At 45.5% G+C, this 23,043-nt stretch overlaps 1 protein-coding gene across 2 annotated transcripts in view; it reads left to right on the top strand.

The window, feature by feature from the left end:
• CLPB (ClpB family mitochondrial disaggregase) overlaps positions 1 to 23,043 on the top strand; it is a 143,381-nt gene that overhangs the window by 18,783 nt on the left and 101,555 nt on the right. For both annotated transcript variants that reach the window (XM_059410105.1, XM_059410106.1), the window contains exon 3: positions 10,780 to 10,866. In XM_059410105.1, the coding sequence (XP_059266088.1) occupies positions 10,780 to 10,866 (87 nt within the window). The remainder of the gene's footprint in view (positions 1 to 10,779; positions 10,867 to 23,043) is intronic.

Raw genomic sequence — 23,043 nt, 5'->3', positions numbered from 1 at the left:
GGAGCTAGTGCAGAGACTACCATGAGGAAGAAGAGGGATGGATTGGCCTGTCTCATATTGAGTCTAAGAGAAGAGGATTTCTTCTAGGAGAGAAGGTTCTAGAAAGCAGAACTAATCAGAGTATCTTCATCCCTCAGATCCTTCCTTTCTACTTAAACCTCTTCCTTCTTTATCATTTTTTGTCATTGATTAGTCCCATCAGATTCCTATGGTGTGCTGGCCCCAGCTTAAATGTAGGAAAGAAGGGTGAAAAAAATGGGATATGTGCCCTGAAGACTGTGGTTCAGCAGAGAGAGCATGGGTTCCAGTCCCAAGCTGCCACTTACTGGCCAGTCACCTTTTTTTTTTTTTTTAAGATTTTAAAATTTTATTTATTTGACAGACAGAGATCACAAGTAGGCAGAGAGGCAGGCAGAGAGAGAGGGGGAAGCAGTCTCCCTGCTGAGCAGAGAGCCCGATGATGATGATGCGGGGCTTGATCCCAGGACCCTGAGATCATGACCTGAACTGAAGGCAGAGGCTTAACCCACTGAGCCACCCAGGCGCCCCCCCTTCTTTTCCCTTTTTTTATTCTTTTAAAATTTTACTTATTTATTTGAGAGAGAGAGAGAGAGTACGAGAGGGGAGGAGTTCAGAAGTAGTAGACTCCCCACAGAGCCAGGAAGGAGCCTGATGCAGGACGCTATCCCTGGACTCCGGGACCATGACCTGAGCGAAAGGTGGTTGCTTAATCAGCTGAGCCACCCAGGTACCCCTGGCCAGTCACCTTAAGCAAGTTTTTAACTAGTCACAAGATCAGATGAGATCATAAATGTCAGGTGCCCGGTACATAGTAGGCCGCTCAAGAAGTGTGAGTTCTTTTGACTCCACCATTCAAGAGCTCACCACCACTGACAGAGCCAAGTATGCTGTGTGCTCACTGGCCCTTACAAAGAGCTCTCAGAGCACCGTGATACTTAGAGCGCTTATGTGTGGGCTTGTCCTGTTTCCCCAACCCCAGTTCAGACTGGGAGCTCCTTGTAGGCAAGGTCCATGTCTGTTTGATCTCTGGACCCTTAGTGCCCATTGCAGAGCCTGGCTTGAAGAAAATGCTACTTAAGTTTTGTTACTGGAATGAACCTGATCTTTGCCCCCACTTGTCTAGAAGGCCAGTTTTTTTTTTTTTTTTAAGATTTTATTTATTTATTTGACAGAGATCACAAGTAGGCAGGGAGGCAGGCAGAGAGAGAGAGAGAGGAGGAAGCAGGCTCCCCGCTGAGCAGAGAGCCCGATGCAGGGCTCGATCCCAGGACCCTGGGATCATGACCTGAGCCGAAGGCAGAGGCTTTAACCCACTGAGCCACCCAGGCGCCCCTAGGAGGCCAGGTATTTTGCACGGTTCGTCTTTAACTGAAAAGCTCATGCGGTTCTGGACGTTGGCAATGGTGGTTCAAGTGCTAACCCTGTTTGGGAAGTCTGAGCCACTTCTGTGTCTCACTGCCATAGCACACATGACAAACTTTCTGGAAACCCAGCCAGCTGCCCAGCTGCCCTCCGTAGCACCTAGAGTCCTGCTGCGGTGCCAGTAGGTGGCGCCCATGGCCCTTCCCCACACTTCAGCTGCCTAGACAGGGCTTTCCTTGTCACCAGGGCAGCTGGGGACAGAGCATATAGCCCTGGGCAGTGGTACCCAGACAAGGGTGCCCTGGCCCGCTCCCTCCCCTTTCTAGCATTGTATTGTTGCTTTTCATGTTTTATTGCATCCCAGCCCCGGGACACACTGCTTGGGGAAACAGAGATTTCCTCAGGAGGACCGTAGGAGGTCCTTAGGGGAATTGGGTTTCTGCCTGTCCTTTCTGGCCCAGCTCATGCCTCTGCCTCCAGAAAGTTGTCCCTGTGGTTCTGTTGCTCTGACCTACATTTGCATGGTACCCTCTCCAGGGTCCTCCCTTATATTTTAGCTGTTCGTCAGATGTGGAGCTGAATAGTGAATGCCTTGAAGGCAAGGACACTGGAACTTACCCTGCTCAGAATCCTATAATAACTACAGTCTCATGAAAAGTTTGTGGAATGAATGGGTGAATACTAGGAGATGGGCTCCTCTAAAAATTGTTATCCAAACTGAAGGACATTCTACAAACAAACTAGCCTTACTCTACAGCAGTGTTAGAATTATGGAAATCAAAGACAGCCTGAGCAACTATTCTAGGTGAAAAGAAACTGAAGACACATGCAGTGTCTGATTCTAACATTGATCCTGGCTTATATCTATTTTACAGGGAAAATTGCTATAAAGGATATTATTGGGGGAGTTGGCAAAATTTGAATATTAGATAAAAATATTTTATCAATGTTAAGTGTCCCAAATTTGATCATTGTTGGGTTAGTGGTTATGTAAGAGATTAGCCTCATCCTAGGAAATATCTGCTGAAGTATTTAGGAGTAAAGGGTCATAATGTTTGAAACTAACTCTCACATGGTCCAGGAAAAAATAGAGAAAAGGAGTGGTTAAGCACAGAGGCAAATGTAACAAGAATCTGAATGAAGGACAGAGGCTGAGGTTTTTTGTGCTGTTTTTATAACTGCACTGTATGCTTGACATCATTTTAAAATAAAGTTTAAAAAAATAATCTCTGCACTTTCATGTGTGTCAAGTTCCTGCTAGAAACTATGAGAGATGGGACGAAGAATGGTCACCCAGCATTGGACTTCATTCTGTTTAATCCAGCAATATTCAGTGAGCTCCTCTGCTGTGTACTTATGAACAAGTAGATCACTTGTGGTAATGACAGCTCCTCTGATATAGCTCCTCTGCTGTGTACTTATGAACAAGTAGATCACTTGTGGTAATGACAGTTAACTTTTGGAAAATATAAGTGCTTGACATACGCTATTTCTTTTGGTCAAGCTCAGCACCCTTGTTAGGTAGGTCTGGTAGGCTCATAAGGTTAGGTGACTGAGGTTCAGAGAGGTCAACATAACCTGCCACAGTCACACAGCCTGGAAGAGACAGATACAGGCTCATATCCAAATTAGTATAGTTGAAGGCTGATGCTTTGTGAACCTCCATGTTTGTATGTATATAGAAGAAAGGATTGGACTGATTGATCTTTGCAGATCATTCTTTATATCTAGGAATTTAAAACCTATATGATAGGAAATAACTAGTTATGAAGCTTGCAGGCTGCATAAATGCCTGTCTTTCTCCTCCCTCACTGCTCACCGGCTTCCCTTTGGAGCAGTTCTGGTATGGCATTGCTGGAGTGGGCCATCTTCCTAGTAAGAAGAGCATCTCGAGAGCTTCCTAGAAGACGGGTCCCAAGAGGGGCCTTTGAGGAGAATGCTTAGGTCAAGTAGCAAATGCAGAAGATGCTAGAGACGCCTTGTGTTTGTGGGGTTAGATAACTAGGAGCCTGCCTGAAGTCTGCTGGCCCAAGCTGGGCTGAGAGCAGCCTCCTTCCTGCCTTGCCCTGCCCCTCTCAGCCCTGGTTGACTGGGTAGATAAGGCGCAGATGGAGGCTGTGTGTGTGTGTGTGTGTGTGTGTGTGTGTGTGTGTGTGTATTCTAGCCCCAGGCGCCTTGCTTCTGCTCAGACAGCCTGGCCTGGTGCTGTTATTACTGTAAACAGGACCTTCTGCGAGGCTCCAACCAGAGCCCTGTTGCCCAGATAGTGATCATGATTGAGTCTGCATGGCTCACTGCTTCCAGGCCTCTGATGCAGGTGGGCCAGGGCTCCCTACCCTGCAGCCCCCTCCCCAGCTGCAGCTGAGAGCCAGTTAATGCAAAGGATCCGGAAATCAGTTGGAACAATGCACGATTGAAGTTCAGTGGCCGCTTTGTATTGATTGGTCATAAAGAAAGAAGAAGAAAAATCAAGTGGTACCTCCCTCCCTGAGTGGAAGAGCTGGTTAGCCCGAATAACTCAAAACTGCCCATATCCCTGACTGGGACTCTCCCTCCTACAGACAGCAGGGACAGCAGCCAGGGAACTTGTCTTTTCTTTGGAAGTCTTGCTAGTGCCTGTATCTGTTAGGAATCCACTTCTCAAATTTTGATGTTATATGTATTTAGAATCCCAAGATTTCAGGCCTGGGAGGGACTTAAGAAATCATTTGTTCTGTTATTTTACCACAGAGAAAGGGGAGGCACAGAGAGACAGATCTGGGTCATACAGCTAGTTACCGAGAGAGCTGTGACTAGAATCCATGGCCTCCAGCTCCAGGCCTGCATCTTAAGTGTCCCCAGCCCTGAGCCTGAGAAGCTAACCCACACTTTCCCACATATACACAGGAGCCCAAGTTCTTTGAAAAAGACAGGCCCACCAGTACAGAACAGGTAACTTTCAACATAAGACTGAGGTGTTGGTGAGTGTGTAAGGACGTGTTCATTCAGCCCACATGTGGCGGTGGTGCTAGCGCAGGGAGTGAGGAGTCTGGAGGGCCACACTCACTGGGTGGGTGGGGGACACAAGGAAACTGCTAAGTGTTGATACAGGTTAGCACACGTTTCTTCCAGAAAGAAAGGGGAAGGGTTTTTTCCCTCCTAAGAAAGTTTTGCTTAAAAAAGCAATAGTATATTCATTGCTACAAATAAATAAATAATAAAATTTAAAAGAATGCAGAAGCACTCACAGCAGGAAGGGAAAGTTTGACCCTCTCATCCTCTTTTCCATTAATTGTTTTGTGTTTGGTCCCCAGCCTTCAGAACCCTCCTGGATCCCTGATCACAGCAGCTTTGTCGTCCACCCCCCCACCTGCCCACCGTGATGTTTTAGTCTCCTATGGAAATCTCAGGTTTGGGGCTAGGGTACCCTTATTCTTCCACTGCCCTTGCCTGGGGATTTGAGACTGTTTATTTATGAGTCCACAGCAAATTTTGAGCACATATGGTCCAAGTTCTATGTACACCTTTCACACATATCCTTCTTTACTGTTCCGTCCTTAAAATGGGGTAGGTACTAATTGGAAATAATAATAGCACAGACTCTTCTGTTTGTCCAGTGCTTTATTGCATGGCTAGTATTTTTCTATATTTTGTCTCATTGTTTCTTAATGGTACCCCCGTGTGACCTATAGATAGGGCTGCTGGGGTCCTCTCCATTTTTAACAGATGTGGAAACAGGCTCAGAGAGCATGAGCTGTTACTGAGATGAAGGGACCAAGTGAAGTTCAGAGAGGCTAGGTCATTGATTCATCCATTCCTGCCCACCCAGTAAGTGCCGGAGCCTGCATGTGGACCACATCCATCCTGCTTCTTCCCCTAGCTCCCAGTACTGCCTGAGATCTGTGTAAGAACTGGGCTTTTACTCCTGACTGCTAGTGTGACCTTCTCCTTGTCCACTGCCCTGGACCACCTCCAGTGAGTGTCACCCACTACTGCCCTGCCAGGCAGAAGACCTAGTTCATTAGGGAAGGGTCTTCTACAAGTCTGCAGGGAGCCCAGAAAGGCCTGCTGTGCCCAGCCCCCGGACACAGGCTGCTCTGCCCTGAGTGGCAACCCACATTAAGCATTCCACTCATCATCTCAGGGATGATGGAATCCTAACCTTTTCGGAGACACCATGCTCTGTCACAAGCATTGCTCTTTTTAAAAGAGATTAATTCACTTGCCGCATTTTGTCTGTTGGTGAAAATCACAGGGGAGAGCAGGGGTGGCTTTCTCAGGCCTCAGAGGCCCTTTCAGCCACTCTCAGCAGGCAGCCACCCGCAAGCCCAGCTGGCCCCTACTTTGAAATGACTGCCCACTGGGCATTCACTTGCAAAGCAACAAAATGAAATGGAGGAGACCTGTGTGTGTGAAATGCTAACTTTGAAGGCTGCTCTCTATGGAAGGGAGGTGGGGGAGGGGCCCCACCCAGCTCTGAAGGAGGCAAAGTTGTAGTTGGCTTTGCTTGTGGTGCTTTGTTGTGTTGGTTCTGCTCCTCCCTCCTCCCTTGATTTGACCAGTGCCGCCACTCTATGGAGTGCTACTATGTGGTGTCACTTTTAATCCTTACAACACCTTGCACAGTAGAGATTAATATCCCCATGTCCCAGCTAGTAAGCGACAGAGCCAGAATCTGACCCCCAGCCCTTGGACTCCAGGGTCATTGCTTTTTCCATTGCACTGGAGGCCCAGGAGGCTGCAAAGAACAATGCTCAGTCAGGATGCTGGGCTGGGCTCAAACCCTGCAGTGTCACCGAAGAGCACTGAGATTTGCCTCCCAGAAGTGATGCTTCAGTTTGGTGGTACCCTTCCCTCAGGTTTCTGTGCCCCCTCTTGAAGCCCGCATGGACCCATGGGGAGGCTGAAGCTCAGGATGAGATACCTTTCCCAGAGTGTTAGAGGAGGCAACGGCAGCCCTAACTAGAGCCCCTGGCGCCTGCCTACTCTGTGCTCCTTCAGCTCTGGTCATTGGCAGGATCGCAAGTTTGGAGAAGCCCTTTTTCCCAGCAGTCCTCCTGTTAAAAGAAAATCCTGCATTGTATGGAAAAGGAAAATCCCAAAGTGCTAATGGGCATGTAACAAGTAGCTCAAAATTATTGCTAATCAGAGATGCAAGCTAAGACAATAACGTGAGATTCCTTTAGACCTATGGGGCTTGCAGTCAGTAGGAAGCTGGCAACTGCCCAGTGTTGGTAGGGAGAGCAGTACACAGGAACATCCCTGTCCTGCTGGTGGGAAGGTAGATGGAGCAGCTGTCCCGGAGAAGACCCTGGCAGAGTGGCATCAAACCAAGTAACTGAAACCTAGGGATCCCACTGCAAATGCATGCCCCAGAGAAACCCTTCCAAGAGGGCACATGTAAGACATTCTTTGAGCATCAATTTGGTGGCTGGGACATGGAGGCTTCCTGAGTGGGTATCAGCAGAGAGGGAAAAATCTGGTGGATGTGTCATGGGGAACTATATAGCAATTCCTAAAAATTGAATTATTGTATACCTAGCAGTATGCGTTTATCTTAAAATGCAATTTCATGTGAAAAGAGGTAATAAACAGAAATGCATATGTGTATATGTGTATAAAAAGAAAAAACCCTGCTTGGTTCAGGTTCTGGAAAGCAAGAACCTCTGTCTTGTGTCCTCCTCAGGAGCCAGCATGCAGCTGGGCACAAAGTAGGTGTGCACACATGTTTGTTGAATAAATGAATAGAGGAGTGCCTGGAGCCAGGCTGGCTGAATTATCCAGGTCATCCTGTGTAACCCTGTCTCAGAATCCCTGGGTATAGGCCAACCTGCTGTTGCCAGCTTCAGACTAGAACATGTTGGTCCATCAAGGCAGAGGGGAAGTAGGGTAAGCTGGCAGGCAGAAGTCACCCTGTACTGAACTCCGGCTATACTCCAGGTACTGGGCTGGGATCCCAGCAAAGTAGAGATTAGTGTCCCTGTTTGATAGGTAAGAAAACTGAGACTCAGAGAATTGATTTGTTCAGGATTATCTAGCTGGATGAGAATTTGAATCCAGGTCTAGTTAATTCCAAAGTCCTTTATTCATCCTTTTCATTACACTATACTTGGCCCTCAAGGGACATCTCCACCCCTTCTTCTGTCCTGCTTCCAGAGCAGAGCTGCTTCCAGAACTCTCAGGACCCAGGCAGGGGAACATGGGTCCCTGACCCACTGGAGACAGGAGGGATTCTTACTGCACTGAGTTTCTCCTGGCTGTGTCCTGCTTTCTCATTTCCCTTCTCTGGCTCATCTCCTTTGGTCTCCTATTACAGCAGCCCCCAAACTGTCTTCTTGTCCCTGCTTTCTACTCTCTTCCCTTTCAGACTCAGCTTGCTTAAGCTATCAGGTTAATTTTATAGTTTCTTTTGCCCAAAACCTTCAGTGACAACCCCTCTGCCTGTGGTGAGAGTCTAAGGAACGCTGAAGAGGTTTCCTCTCTGTTGCCAGCTTTAGTTGATTAATGATGGCTGATTCGAATGAGTGTTGAGGAGTAGAATTCTAAGGCTTTTTCAAAGGCTCCACAGGACAGAGCTGCCAGGAGGGAGTCATGATTCTGACTTCAGTGCAGGAGAGTAGCATGTATGCCAGGCATTTGTCAACCCTTTAGACTGGGTTTTTAACCTAAGATCTCTGTTACTGATTTCTTGAAGAGCTGTGAACTTGTGGACATTGTAAAAAGAAAGGAGGAAGGAAGGAAGGAAGGAAGAAAAAAAAAAGGAAAAATTCTTCTATGGGTATGTGTGTTCCTTTGAACTTTTCTGGAGAGAGTCATCAGCTTAAAGCCTGTGGCTCAAAAAGGTTTATGCCCACCACCTTGGTAGCTTGGCTTTAGAGGTCCTGTTGTAGGCCCTGCAAAACTTGGCAGCTGCCTGTTTCTTTGCTGTGAGCTGACACCTGGATGGATCTGCCTGAATCCATTTGTATCTCTGAATCTGCCTTCCCATTGCTTCCCTGCTTCTGTCTTGTTACTTTTGTCTGGACCGGCATGCACTTCCTCCCTTGCCTCTTAATTGTTCTTGTTCTTCAAGGCACACTTTGTGTCTTTTCCTTCAGAAACCTCTTTGTTTTGCCTTAGCTGGTCCTGATTTTCTAGCCTCCCGGACTGAGGACGAGAGAAATGAGGCCATCTGATCAGAATCACAGGATCAGAAGTCCAGGCTCTAAGCTTTCCAACCCCTGTGCTTTGCACAGCACCTGCTAAACCAGGGAAGGTTTTGTAAATTAAGGAGGTTTTGTACAAAAAGAGGTGGGTTTTTTTGTTTGTTTGTTTTTGTCTCATAGGGCTCTTAGTCACTTTAATATTCTTGTGCATAGAAAATTGTTTCTGGGGGCGCCTGGGTGGCTCAGTCATTTAGCATCTGCCTTTGGCTTGGGTCATGATCCCAGGGTCCTGGGATCGAGCCATGCGCAGGCTTCCTGCCAAGCAGGAAGCCTGCTTCTCCCTCTCCCCCTCCCCCTACATGTGTTCCATCTCTCACTGTGTCTCTGTCAAATAAATAAATAAAATCTTAAAAAAAAGAAAAAAAGTTGTTTCTGCAAAAAGAAGCATACCTGTGTGTGGCAAAGAAGCCTAGGAGTTTCTCTAGAAGAATCCTCCAAATTAGAGGGGAGAGATGAGGGTTTCCTGACCTCCTCTCTGGACAACCCTCCCTCACATTTTGGGCCCAGTCATGCTGCCTTCTTCTCTGGGCGAGAGGCTTTACTTCTGCCTGATATACTCCTACCCCTCCCTTGACCCCATTTGACTGGCTAGCTCTCTGGCATGACCTCCTCAGGGAGAACTTCCTGCTCACTGAGCCTGAGTTAGGTTCCCTGGGTGTGCACCTGGACCCTGTGCTTCCCCATTCACAGAGCCCCTCCCATGCATGCTTATGGCTTGCTGGCCAGTCTCCCTGCACTCTGACAGTGCCTGTTCCCTCCTACATGCTCTGGCTCTTCCTCCCAAGCCATCATCACCTGCTGCTTCAACCCGCACCAAGCTTTTATTTGGCTTGGTCCAGATGAGCAGTTACTGCACATTGTGACACAAGAATGCAGCTAGGACTCAACCCCACCCCCGGACTCTCTGCTGGTGCCTTTCATTTGGAACCCACTGAAGAGTCAGTGGCCTCCCAGTTCCCCAAACACCCTCCACTATTCCTGCCTTGTTGGTGAATCGCTCTTGGCTTTTGGTCTTACACTCTCCTGGCCTCCTGTGGCACTTCTGGTGGGAAACCACACACTCCAGGCTTTGATTTCCTACTATCCTTAGTCTCCTCCCATTCATCCCTCCCGACTTCAGCTAAATCATTTGCTCACTAGGGCAGACCCCCTGTCTTTTCACCCCCACCCAGAATCTAGCACAGGACCAACCACATACCATGACTGGCTAAAGTCAGTTGAGTCTCTTGTCCTCCATGATCCATGGAGCAAGGCTGAGTCTGGGGGAAGGGCGGTGATGACAGGAATTCTGGCTATAGTGGCATTATCAGCCTGAACTTCAATCACTGATTGCCCCTTAGCTGGCTTTGTGACCTTCAGCGAGACATTTCACCTCATCCATGAAAAGAGGTTAGCATCAATTCCTTAAGCTTGTGTGAAGAGTAAATGAGAGCATGTGTGTCAAGTTCTGAAGGCACTTCGTGCTTACAGTAGATGTTCAATAAGAGTTGGTTCTGTTTATTCCCCTTCTCTATGTCCACCCCCACATTGCAGGGCCCTTTGTTCCCAGAACCCAGAATTTAGGATTTTAGTGATATATTTAAAGCCTTGTTTTTGTTAGTTTATCGAACAATGCTTGAATTCCTACCATGTGCTAGACACTGACCTAGAGAATCAAATAGGCTCATGTGAACTTTCCTAGAAACCTAATCCAGCATTTCTAATACTCTTCCCATCTGTCCTTGGGTTCAAGATTTTCAGTTTCCAAACAGCCACAATACAGAGAAACCTGAGGATGTGATCCTTTTGTAAACTGGGAACTACCTAGATAACCAGTGTCATTGGGCATGAACATAGGGAAATTCTAAGGATGGAAAAGATATCTGTGGACTGGATGTGCCAAGGAAGCCTTCACAGGAGGGAGTTCTTAAGCAGGATTGAACCCCATAGCGTGCTAGTAGGATTTGAATGGGCAAAGAATCAGGGAAAGAACATTCTGGACTGTGGGAGTGTCAGGGTATTAAAGTAGGGAAGGCACATTATTTCCTCAGAAGGCTGAGAAGATAACAGCAGGGGGTCAGACTCATTCAAGCCAGAGGAACTGGGGTGGGTATTTAGTACTGTGACTATTTCCAGATTCACCCAGCCTCCCTGTTTTTTGATGATTTCACTTCTTCCACTCCTACTACCACGATAAGCCATTTACTAAAAATATTCCTCTGTCTCTTTCTAGGCTCTTGTCGGAAGGTGCAGATGTTAATGCAAGGCACAGACTCGGCTGGACGGCACTCATGGTGGCAGCCATCAGCCGAAATGACAGGTGAGAAATCTTCCACGCAGGGCTCCCTTAGCCTGATCCTTGCAGACCACATTCCAGAACCCTTTCCTGCCCTTGCTTGTCTCCTTGCTGTCTTCCCCAGAGTCAAGGTGATGGACTGAGCTGAAGGTCAGGTCTATACCTGGTGTAATGAAAGTATAGGAGATGGGGAAAAGGCAGAGATAGCCTTGGATCCTGGCTTTATCTTTCATTTGCTTTGTGACCTTAGGTGAGTCGTTTGCATTATTGAAGCCATGAAATGTTTGCAAGGCTGTGTTAAGTGGTTGAAGGTACACATGTGAGTTCTGTTTATGTTTTCATTATCTACCATCTGTCCATGTGGAGGAATCTAGTCACTGTCCTCAGTGAGGGCTCCACTGGGCTATTTCTTTGGAGATTCTGATGGAAATTAGGGAAGGGGGTACCCCCTCCCTCCCATTAGAAACCCTGTTCTTTTCCTGTGCACTTCCCCATTCCCACTGAGAAGCTATTTTGTAAAGATTGAAATAATCCCCTATGTATAGAGTGTTATATCCAGTTCTCACAACTGCCACAATTTGCCAGAATTCTCATTTTGCAGCTGAGAGAACTGAACCCCAGTAAGGTAAGATGATGTCTGAGGTCACACAGACAAGAATTAGAATTTGGTCTGGCTGCCAGCAAAATTTGTGTTTTACTTTACCTCACTGCTGCCTCCCACTGCCAGATCCAGGATCCTACTTCTCCTTCCCAGTTTTTAGCTGTAGTTATGCAAAGAGTTGATTACATAAGAGCAAAAAGAAATGCTTTCAAAGAAAGCAGACTGGGCACTTGAGTAGCAGCCATGGAAATTGATAGTTTGAAGTGCCCAGTTTTAATTTTTCCTATAAGCTGATCATTAAGGCTTTTGTCTGCCACTGCTGGCCTCCTTTGGAAGGATCATAAATGTCGAAACCAACGAAACAGGGACTTTTTAATATAGAGGTAGCACTGCCTTAGACAGGCTGAGAGACTTAGCTGTATAGGACTCTCTTCTCTGTTTCTCTGTCCTGAACCTGTTCTCAGCATTCCATTTCCTTATTTGCCTCATAAGCTTCAAGCACTTGAAAGGAAACTTGGTATAAATAGGCTTTGCAGTTGAGAGGCTTGGAATCCGTCCTGGTTCTGACCCTTAGTTGAATTTCAGAATTCTGTGGGCCCCCTCTTTCTCCACCTGAAATCAGTTATTTTCACAAGCATTTGGTAAATATCCTCTCTGAGCCAGACTCTGTGCTAATCACTGGAGAATCAGAGACCTTGGGAACTCAGGGTCCAATGTGGAAAGGAAAGGCAGGTAGAGACACAGAGTCTAGCATGACCCATGATGTCAGAGCCATGTGGACAGGATATTATCAGAGCAGAAGGTGTGAGGGGACTGCCTCTGGTAGCAGAGTAGATTCCCGCTGTATTTTTGTGAGAGCCTAGTGAGGTAGTATATGTGTCACCTGTTGCAAATGTCGAGTTGTTACTCTCTTTTGCCCACATTAGTCCTGTCTACACACAAGCATATGTTTATTCTGCCACTGATACTCCACCCACCACCACCTTCACCCCACCCACCAGTTTTCTTTTCCAGCTTTGGGGGGTCTCCATCCACAAGAGATAGCAAGCAGGTGGCAGAGAAAAGGGAGGGGAGTGTGCGGCCCTTCTAGGTGTAGTATTTCCACCACTGAGACAGATGAGGAAATAACACTATACTTAAAAAAGAGTATTGTCAGTCAGTGCACAGATTGCTGGTAGATGTGCTCTGGGGACACTTTTCTCTAATTCTAATGACTTGTTACCTTAACTGATTGCCCTGTCTTTATCCAGTTCCATTAGCAATTCAGTGATGCTTGTTGAGCAAAGTGAGAGTGTTGGCTGGTATTTACTTGTTTGGGTTCTTAGGACTAATTATTGGTGGGGTTTTTTTTTTTTTGTTTTTTTTTTTTTAAAGATTTTATTTTTTGGTTGAGAGAGAGCACAAACAGGGGGAGCAGCAGAGGGAGAGAGAGAAGCAGGCTTCCCACCAGGCAGGGAACCTGATGCGGGGCTCGATCTTAGGACCCGAGGATCATGACCCCAGCCTAAGGCAGTTGCTCAGCTGACTGAGCCACCCAGGCGCCCCAATTATTGGTGTTTTAAACATGTATTTTGTGTCTTCCTCTTCCTTCCAGTGATTTTTATTAAAAATGGCATACCTTTTAGTTTAATTTATTCATATCACAATATTTTGGGGGGACCTACTGTTTTCTAGGCACTATTCTTGACAAAGATGCCTACCCTCATAGACCTTATGTCTATACTAGTGGTGGTGCCTAGGTAAGAACAGATAGTAAATTATAGCAGAATACATAAATAAAATATATACCGTATTAGAAGGTAAGAAGTGCTATAGAAAGAGGAAAAATAGAACCTGATAAAAAGGAATGCCAGGAGTACCTTGGTCAGGGTGAGTAGGCCTCATTGTAAAGGTGCCATGGGAATGGTCTTAAAAGATGATCATGTCCATACCGGTACAGTCTGCCAATAAGTTTCTCCTTATTAGAAGTGTACTGATCCTCATTTCATCAGTTACCAAGACCTTCTGGAATCATATCAGCCAGGCCTGAAATGCCACCATTTCATTTGGACTTGGGTGAAGGGGGGATAGAGGGGTGCAGCACCCCTTGCTTCAAGGCTGAAAGCAGAGAACCTTCACCTCTGTTAGATGTCAGCCCACAGCCTCAAGGAAGAGGTGTAAGAGGGTCCAGTCATTTCACCCTCAACTGCCTTTAGTGAGTGCCTGCTTCATGCCTATGTCCTGAGGGATATAGCACAATAATCTCTATCCTTAAGGAGACAAACATCTTGTGAACTGTTATTTATATATGTATTTTTTAACTTAATTTTGAATAGTAAAGACAGTACTATTTTATTTAATTTTTTAAAAAATACAGTACTGTAGAACAAAATTTTAAAAGTATGTATGGGAACTTAATTTATAATTTATTCTCTCCTTTTATTTCCAAAAAGGGCTTGCAGTGACTCAAATTAAAATACAAATATAAATGTACACAGGAGAGTTAAAACTGGATCAGGATCAGAAATCATATTGGTAAAAGGAAAGATAATTGTATCAGGATTGAACTAGAGATTTTCTTTTCTGAAAATAGCTTTATTATTTTTGTAAAAATAATATAGAGAAGAAAGTAGCAGTCAACTGAATTCCCTCTATCTAGAAATTAAGCAGTGTGTGTGTGTGTGATTTCACATAAATGGGACCATGCTATACTCACTGTAAGTCAGGTAATTAGTGGAATTTTCACTTTAGATTGAAGTTTCCTAATGAGCAGGGCAAAAATAGGGATACAGAGGATCTGGTTCTTCAGGGGAAAAAAACTCTGTTCTGACACCCCTATGTATTATCATTTTATGTATCCAGCAAACATTTTTTAAAACTATACTGTGTCTGGTGCTGATGTGCTAGGCTCTGAGGGGATTCAGATAATAAGCAGCACAACCTTTGCCTTAAGAAGCTTCCTTGGGGGGCGCCTGGGTGGCTCAGTGGGTGAAAGCCTTTGCCTTCAGCTCAGGTCATGATCCCTGGGTCCTGGGATCAAGCCCCACATCGGGCTCTCTGCTCCGAGGGAAGCCTGCTTTCTCCTCTCTCTCTGCCTGCTTGTGATCTCTGTCTGTCATATAAATAAATAAAATCTAAAAAAAAAAAAAAAGAAAGAAAGAAAGCTTCCTTGGACTGCCGACATCAAGGACTTGAGTAATGTGATGGCCATTGTCTTCAGTAGCCATTCTGCCAAAGATTTACCAACATTCTACTAGGATGATCCTTTTTCCAGCCCAAGTAACAGCTTGGGTGTAGTAGTGACTTCAGGGGCAGTTGCTGGGGGCTGACCCCTTTTCCATAGTGAGGCCTCCATAAGCCTCATGCCACAGGCACTTGTTTCGCTGGAGTCTGGGGGCCTCGTTCTGTGTTGCACTTTGACCCTGCCTAGCTAAAGGCTGAGCCACCGGGTCCCAGGATGATCACTGTGACTTAGCATAGCCTTCACCAGCTCTTGCAAATATACCCAGCCTGCAGCTAAATTCAATTAGTTTTCTTTAAGAAGGGAAAGAAATCCAATTTTACCAAACACGGACAGACGGTGGAAGGGACTTTGATGTTACAACCTCTCAGTGATGCTTTACTTAGTCACAAGTTCATAAGCAAGAAGGCTTAATTACTTGGGAAAACACAGGATTAAAACTGGACACAATGGCTGAGTATCCGCTCTTAGGCGACTTGATTCGAACCCATGTACCCAGTTCGTGTGTGGTGCAAACTTTGATGTGTGCTATGACAAGCTGAAAGTCATGACCCCCTCAGGGAAGCTCCTTCACATGGCATTTGCAGGATGTGTAGGCGGAGAGGCAGGGCCTGCCAGGCCTGTTTGCTCAACTTTGATGTCCAAGCAGCCACAGGCCCCTCTGTTTGCTCTTTCACTGAAGGATGGATTGGGATCCTCCTACCTTTCCCAGTGGACAATGGCCAGCAATGGAGTGTGACGACTGTTGACCATTCCAGGAGCCTGGCGGACCAGAACAGGGCTTTTGGGAGCCCAGAGCCTGGGGGGCCAAAAGCTGTTTATAAGACAGCCATTTCTCCAGATGTAGCTTTCCTTAAAGTCTAATGCTGGTTGGGTGCTTATAGCGGAGGTAAAAATAGCCTCGTAGTTTTAACAGGTATCAGCTATTGCTTGACTGTCCATCCAGTGGCACTAAGGTATTTGTAATCTGAAGATTGAAGTCTGTCCTGTTCCTTTCATCAGTGTGTATATGCAGGGGATAGCGGTTTGGCAGAAAAATGGTATGATTTAGATCCTTATAATTTTTAATTCTTCAAAAAAGAAACTCAAAACAGACATATGATAAAGGAATGTTACCGGAAGATATAAAGAACTCTTATAAATCAATAGTAAAAAGACAACCCAGTTCTTAAAAAATGGGCAAAAGTTTGAGCAGACATTAACCAGAGAAGAGCTGGATGGCAAATAAGCACGTGAAAAGATAACTCAGCATTAATCATTTAGTATGGCTAAAATTTAGAAAATCTGACAATACCAAGTGCTGACAGGGTTGCAGAACAATTGCCATCATTGCTAATTAGGAATGCATTATGCTGTGGCCACTTTGGAAAACACTTTGGCAGTTTCTTAAGAAGGTAAAACATATATTTACCACGCAACCCAGCAATACTAGCTCCTGTATTAACTTTGTCCATGAGATATAACAACATACATCTTCAAAAAAGACCTGTATTGGGGGTGCCTGGGTGGCTCAGTGGGTTAAGCCGCTGTCTTCGGCTCAGGTCATGATATCAGGGTCCTGGGATCAAGTCCCGCATCAGGCTCTCTGCTCAGCAGGGAGCCTGCTTCCTCCTCTCTCTCTCTGCCTGCTTCTCTGCCTACTTGTGTGCTCTCTCTCTGTCAAATAAATAAATAAAATCTTAAAGAAAAAAAAAAAAAGACCTGTATGCGGACATTTATAGTAGCTTTGTTCATAATCACCAAAAACTGGAAATCACCCAGGAAATCATCCAGGGATACTGGAAATATCCCTCAGCTGGTAAATGGACAAATTGTGATACATCCATACAGTGGACCACTACTCAGCAATTAAAACTATTCAGAGGCGTCTGGGTGGCTCACTTGGTTAAGCGACTGCCTTCACTCAGGTCATGATCTCAGGGTCCTGGGATCAAGCCCCACATCAGGCTCCCTGCTCCAGGGAAGCTTGCTTCTCCCTCTCCCTCTGCCTGCTGTTCCTCCTGCTTGTGCTCTCTCTTTCTGTTACATAAATATAAAATCTTTAAAAAGAAACCCAAACCATTTACACATGCAGCAAAAGGGATGAATCTTTTTTTTTTTTAAAGAGAGAGTGCATGCACGTGACTGGGAGAGGGGAAGAGAGAGAGAATCATAAGCAGGCTCCACGCTCAGTGCAAAGCCCAACACAGGGCTCAATCTCACAATCCTGAGATCATGACGTAAGCTGAAATCAAGAGTTGTACGCTTAACTGACTGAGCCACCTAGCTTAAAAGCCTTATGCTAAGCTAAAGCCAGTCACAAAAAACTACCTATGGTATAACTCCATTTATATCACAGTCTGGAAAAGGCAGTACTATAGGGACAGAGATCAGCTTAGTGGCTGCTAGGATTTAGAAGTAGGAGGAAGGGCCCAGAAGAACTTTTGGAGGGATGAAAATATTCAAAGTCTTGACTGTGGTGGTGATATACAATGAAAACTCATCAAATTGTACATCTTTTTTTTTTTTTTTTTTAAGATTTATTTATTTGTCAGAGAGAGAGCGAGCGAGAGCAAGCACAGGCAGACACAGTGGAAGGCAGAGTCAGAGGGAGAAGCAGGCTCCCTGCGGAGCAAGGAGCTCGATGTGGGACTCGATCCCAGGACGCTGGGATCATGACCTGAGCCGAAGGCAGCTGCTTAACCAACTGAGCCACCCAGGCATCCCCAAATTGTACATCTTAAAGGGATGAATTTTACTATGAGTACATGATACCTCAGTAAATTGACTTAAAAAAAAAACTTTTTAAAAGTCTATCCATCCGTGTCTCGTTTTCATTATTAATTGTCACTTACGGCATACTAAAAATTCACATTTGTAGTATCAGAATGAATTTGTATGGTTCATTGTCAGCTGGAATGTTTAGACTTCCTCTGGTTGATGGTATTTCATATTAGAGTACTGTATACTAGGTTGATAGAGAATAAAGATTTGTGATCTCATGATTTGTGATGTCATGAGACATAATTACTGACGAATAATGATAAATTCACTTACAAGTGATACACAGTGAGCTTTTATAAATTCATAGCATATTGTACGATCCTTAATATTAAGGAAAAAGAGTATAGGACTGAGAGGTTGCCTCCCATCCCACATCATCCTCCGACTCCTTGTCCCTGCATTGCCATGCAGGGAGACCATCTAAACAGTGTGGCCATTGTGGTGCTTCAGGAGCCACAGATCCTGAAAGAGTGGAGTGGTGGGGGCAGATTTGGATTTGAGTCCACTTGGGTTTTCTGGTTGCTTTGGAAGCCCCTGCCTCAGAGAAGGTGAGACCATGAGGCAGAGCTCCAGCAAAACTGTTTGAAATTCCCCACAAGAGTCTCCCTCCCTCCTCTGCCTTTTCTCCTGGAGTGCATTTCATCAGCATCGGAAGGACTGCTTCCCGGCACAGCCTTCCCTGCTTGGCTGGGGTCCCTGAGGAGCTGATCTAATGAGCGGCTAACACGCATTTGCCAAGGCCTTCCTGGATGTGGTACCTGGGCTTTGTTAATTTTAAAATGCCGCCATCCTTGGCTGAAAACCATTTAATTTCCTCTCGTAGCACTCATTTATTTTTAGCATTTGCTTATTTTCCCTCCACCTTACTAAGGGGATGGGTGGGTGGGCATTAAACCCTGTGTTTGACAAACCAGCAGCCTCAACCAGACTTCTGTCCTGTAGAAGAGGCTGTGCAGGCCTTTCTTTGTGGGCCAGCAGCTGCATAGGTGTTCTAGTGATACTGCTCTTGCAGCTGGGCCTGGGGCAGCTTCCCTGCAAGGTCCTTATTCCTTGCTGGCTGGCTGGAGGTAGAGCAGGTACAGCACCCCTGCACCCGTGCTTCAGTGCAGGTCCTTAAGGGACCTAACCACGTAGAACTCTACCCTGACTTAAAGGCCTACAGCCACTTCCTAGGGTCCCCAGCTTGTTCTTGACCTGGCTGCTTGTTGCAGAGGGGTGCTTCCTTTGGCCCAAAGAGGCTGGGCTTTACACTGGCCAATTCTCTGACTATATTGATATCACAGCTATGGTTGTGAATGGGGGCTTCTGTGTGCCAGGCCCATGTCCATCACTTCCAGTGTTGGCTCTGATCCTCACTGCAATCCTAATAGGGAAGGATCATTATCCCTGTTTTACAGCTAGGAAAAATGAAGTTCAGATATGCCCATTGTTGTCTAATAAGTGAAAGAGGGAGATAGGATTTGAAGCCAGATCTCTTTGAACCACAAATTCTCATTCTTTCTACTGGATATATTGCCTGTAGAGGGAAGGGTGGGGAACAAGGCCATGGGATGGACTAAGAGGTACCAGGACCAGAGTCAAATCAGCTCAGTCAGGGTTTCTTGATGACCCACTGGTGTCAAGATATGCTGGGTTTTTGAGAAGTCTAAAAACAGAGCACTCTTTGTCTCAAAAGCTGATAGGGAGTACTTGGCTGGTTCAATTGGTAAGGCATATAACTCTTGACTTTGGGATTGCAAGTTTGAGCCCCACGTTGGGTGTAGAGATTACTTAAACTAAAAAAAAAAAAAAAAAAAAAAAAAAAGATGGGGCACCTGGGTGGCTCAGTGGGTTAAGCCGCTGCCTTCGGCTCAGGTCCTGAGATCGAGTCCCACATTGGGCTCTCTGCTCAGCAGGGAGCCTGCTTCCCTCCCTCTCTCTCTCTGCCTGCCTCTCTGCCTACTTGTGATCTCTCTCTGTCAAATAAATAAATAAAATCTTTAAAAAAAAAAAAAGAAAAGAAATCTTAAAAAAAAATAAAAAGCTGACAGCAATAAAGGGATAAACAAGCCCCCCCCCCCTTTTTTAACCTGTAGAATGACACAGAACGTGGTCAGTGTCCCAGAGAAGATCACCTCGAGTGACAGGCAGAGATCATGCCGTGTAGAGATGAAATAATGAAAGGAGGCCTTTCACATGAGGTGGACCTTGAAAGATGGGACAGGATTTTGATTGGTAGAGGGACAGCATTTCTGAAATATCATTAGTACCAAAGGAGTGGTGTGAACATTGGTTCACAAAGGTGAGAAAGCAAGAATGTGCCAGATCCAGTTGGAGGAGCTGGCAGTCTAGAGATGAGAGAGTGTGCCGGAAAGGCCTTATCCAACATGGGCCACGATCCTCTCAGTCTGTGGTAGTCTAGCATCGATACATCTGTAGGTTCTAGAGCAGATTACATGAATTCAATTCCTCTTCTTCCTCTTACCAGTTATGTACCTTGGCAGGTTCTTTAACTTATCTGTGATTGTTTCTTCAACCATAAAATGGGCCTAATGAGCAAATCTACCCTAAAAGACTATTTTGAGGTTTAAATATGTAAATATTGTATTGTTTAGAATAATGGCCTGCCGTACAGTAAGCACTTGATAAGGTTTGGGTACTTTAGTTAATAGCATAGTAGTAGTGGTGGTGATGCTTAATTATTATTATCACTGTGGGTCACTCCAAGAGGAAATTGTTAACAGTCTGCAGGTAAATCTGTCTTCGAATGTGGGGTATTACTTGTCTCTCACCAACACCTTTAGGTGGCTCAGAAGCAGAAGGGATTTGGAGACTTTTTACACTCCTTTTCATCTAAGAAGCTGGGCCTAGAACATGACACCCCAGAGCAGGGCACTTTGATGTGGGACTGGCTCTTGTCCCAGGTGGCCACATGCCCAATGCTGGACAGTGCCCAGTATTTCCCAGCAAGGAAGGGTGGGTGAGGGTGCTGGCCAGGTGCCCGGAATGCCAGCATCATGCCCCCAGAAAAGTGTGCCAGGCTTGATGTTTCTCCCACTGCTGCTGTGGCCGATTATATCTGAGTAACAGTCATTTCTAATCCCATTTGGAATCGTTGCTCAAGATAATCCTGTTTCGTAGTAATGATATTCCAATTCCAGCATGCACCGATTCTAGTTTGGCAGATGCATGCCTTGACCTCAGGCAACCCAAGACAGTGCTCCCTGGAAAGCAGTGCCAGCTCATTTGCCTAACATATGATCTCAGGGTAACTCCCTTTCTCCAACACTGTATCTCATCCTGGGGTTCTGTGTTTGGTGCTTTCACAGAGAGTATCAATTGGGATCAGGGGAGCATCCACTGCTCATCCAATTCAGCTACTTGGGGAAGGATGTTCCTCTTCTAGGGACTGTGATTTGGTTCACTCCCATACCTCTTTTTAAAGACATCAGACCCATGTTGTGCCATGAGCTGCTTGCTTGCTTGCTTATTTATTATGTATTTATTTTTATAAGAGAACAAATCTACACCTTTATAAATCCTTGAGAGGTATAGCATCACATGGATTCTGTGGCCAGTGGCTTTAGCAGGTTCCTTCAGAATCTGGCATCAACACTAGTTACTTTTCCCTAGATTACTGTGGTTTTGTTCAGTTTGTCACCAGGAGTTACTGTGTTGTTCTTTACTTTGTACACCTAAGCACATCCCTTACCTAAATAAAATTCAGTTTCACCTCGGGCATAAACAGCTTCAATTTTAAGAAGAGCTTTGTGCTCCCTCTGGTTCCAGAGACCTCACTTACAGCCAGCAAAAATGGCCGTGGACCACAGCCTTCCAGACGTATTTGTCGTTTTAGGAGTCCTATTCCTAGCAGGCCTCCATAGACCAAGAAAGAGGTGGAAAGATGTGAACTGTTTATTTAAATAGGGCTGCAAGCTAGTGGATCAGGAGTATATGGTAATATAGTAGGTGTGTCTGGGTTTCAGCAGGGTATTTGTTTCTCATGATACCCATATGAATAAAGTATGATGTGGAGAATAGTTCAGTCAGATGGTGAATGGCCTGTTTCATATGTTGTGTATATATGACTGGAGACCAGAGAGCAAACTCAGTGGTGAGCCACGGGGCCCTGTCCTATTCAGTCATTACGTCACTGATTCCATTGAGACCATGGATAAATGCCAACCCAACTGGCAGATTAAATGAAGCTTAAAGAGGAGCACCTGGGTGGCTCAGTGGGTTAAGCCTCTGCCTTTTTGGCTCAGGTCATGGTCTCAGGGTCCTGGGATTGAGCCCCACATTGGGCTGTCTGCTCTGCAGGGAGCTTGCTTCCCCCTCTCTCTCTGCCTGCCTCTCTGCCTACTTGTGATCTCTCTCTGTCAAATAAATAAATAAAAAAAATTTTTTTAAAATGAGGCCTAAAGACAGAGATAATATGTTGGGTGAAAGAATCAGAGATACTGAAAAAAGAACTCAGTGGGCTCGAACAATGTTTAAATCTGTGGTGAAAAACATTAATAGGGATTGAGTGTTTAAGTCTACAACTAAAACCAAAGGCCAACTGTAAAATCCAGGGTGAGGAAGACCCAACTTAGCAGTAGTAGTGAATAAAGCCCAGAAGCTGACCAAAACTCAGTGTGCACATCAGCAAGTACAGTGTTAAGGCCCCAGAAGTGAATTGATTCAACAAATATTTACTGGCCTATAGTGGGCCTTATGTATGAGGAACAGATGGTTAGGGCATAGTCCCTGTTTGGGGGAGCATGTAGTCTAGCTGTGTGTAACGTAGTGGTAAGGAACAAGGGCTCTGGAAGGAGATTGCCTAACTTAAAAACCTTCCTATACCTCTTACTAGCTCTGGTTCCTTATCTGCAGAATGCAAATAATAATAGCCCCTACCTCAGCATAGGGAGATTGCAAAGATTAAAATGCATATAAAACCGTTCAGTGGGATGCCTAGTGTGTAGTTAGGTACTTAATAGGTATCTGCTGGTGTTACTAATATTTTTTGTTTTCTTGTTATTTTCATCCAGAGTCTAAGGAATATACCAGCCCCAGCATGCTCTTATAGAGCATTTGCCTAGAGAGAACCTAGTCCAGGCCCATGTTGTAATGAAATCCCTAACAACCAGGGCTTGACCACTTTGGCCTATAGGTTCAGCAACCGTGTATTCTAGAGCACAGATCGAAAGACATGGAAGATAGGGAATTATATTTAGTACTAAGCTGAGAATGTGAGATCCAGGTTGTCTGGGAAACCCTGTGATGGGTGGATCTTGGTTCCATGGCCCTCTCCTTAATGTGCCACGTCTTCTTTGGGCCTTGACCCAAATGATCTCATGTTGCCTGGGCCCACCGTTGATTTTGACCCTTGTCCATCTGAAGGAGACTCCCTATCCATTTATTTATTTATTTACTTACTTATTTGACAGAGAGAGAGAGTGAGAGAGCGAGAGCGAGTACATGTGATCTCACGTTGTCTGGGCCCACCGTTGATTTTGACCCTTGTCCATCTGAAGGAGACTCCCTATTTATTTATTTATTTATTTGACAGAAAGGGATAGCGTATGTGCACAGGCAGAGCAGCAGGGAAAGGGAGAAGCATGCTGACCTGCTTTACCTTACCATCTGAAAATGT

Source organism: Mustela nigripes, chromosome 1 (genome assembly GCF_022355385.1).
Source record: "Mustela nigripes isolate SB6536 chromosome 1, MUSNIG.SB6536, whole genome shotgun sequence".
Classification (NCBI taxonomy): domain Eukaryota; kingdom Metazoa; phylum Chordata; class Mammalia; order Carnivora; family Mustelidae; genus Mustela; species Mustela nigripes.
This window is presented reverse-complemented; position numbering and strand designations above follow the sequence as displayed.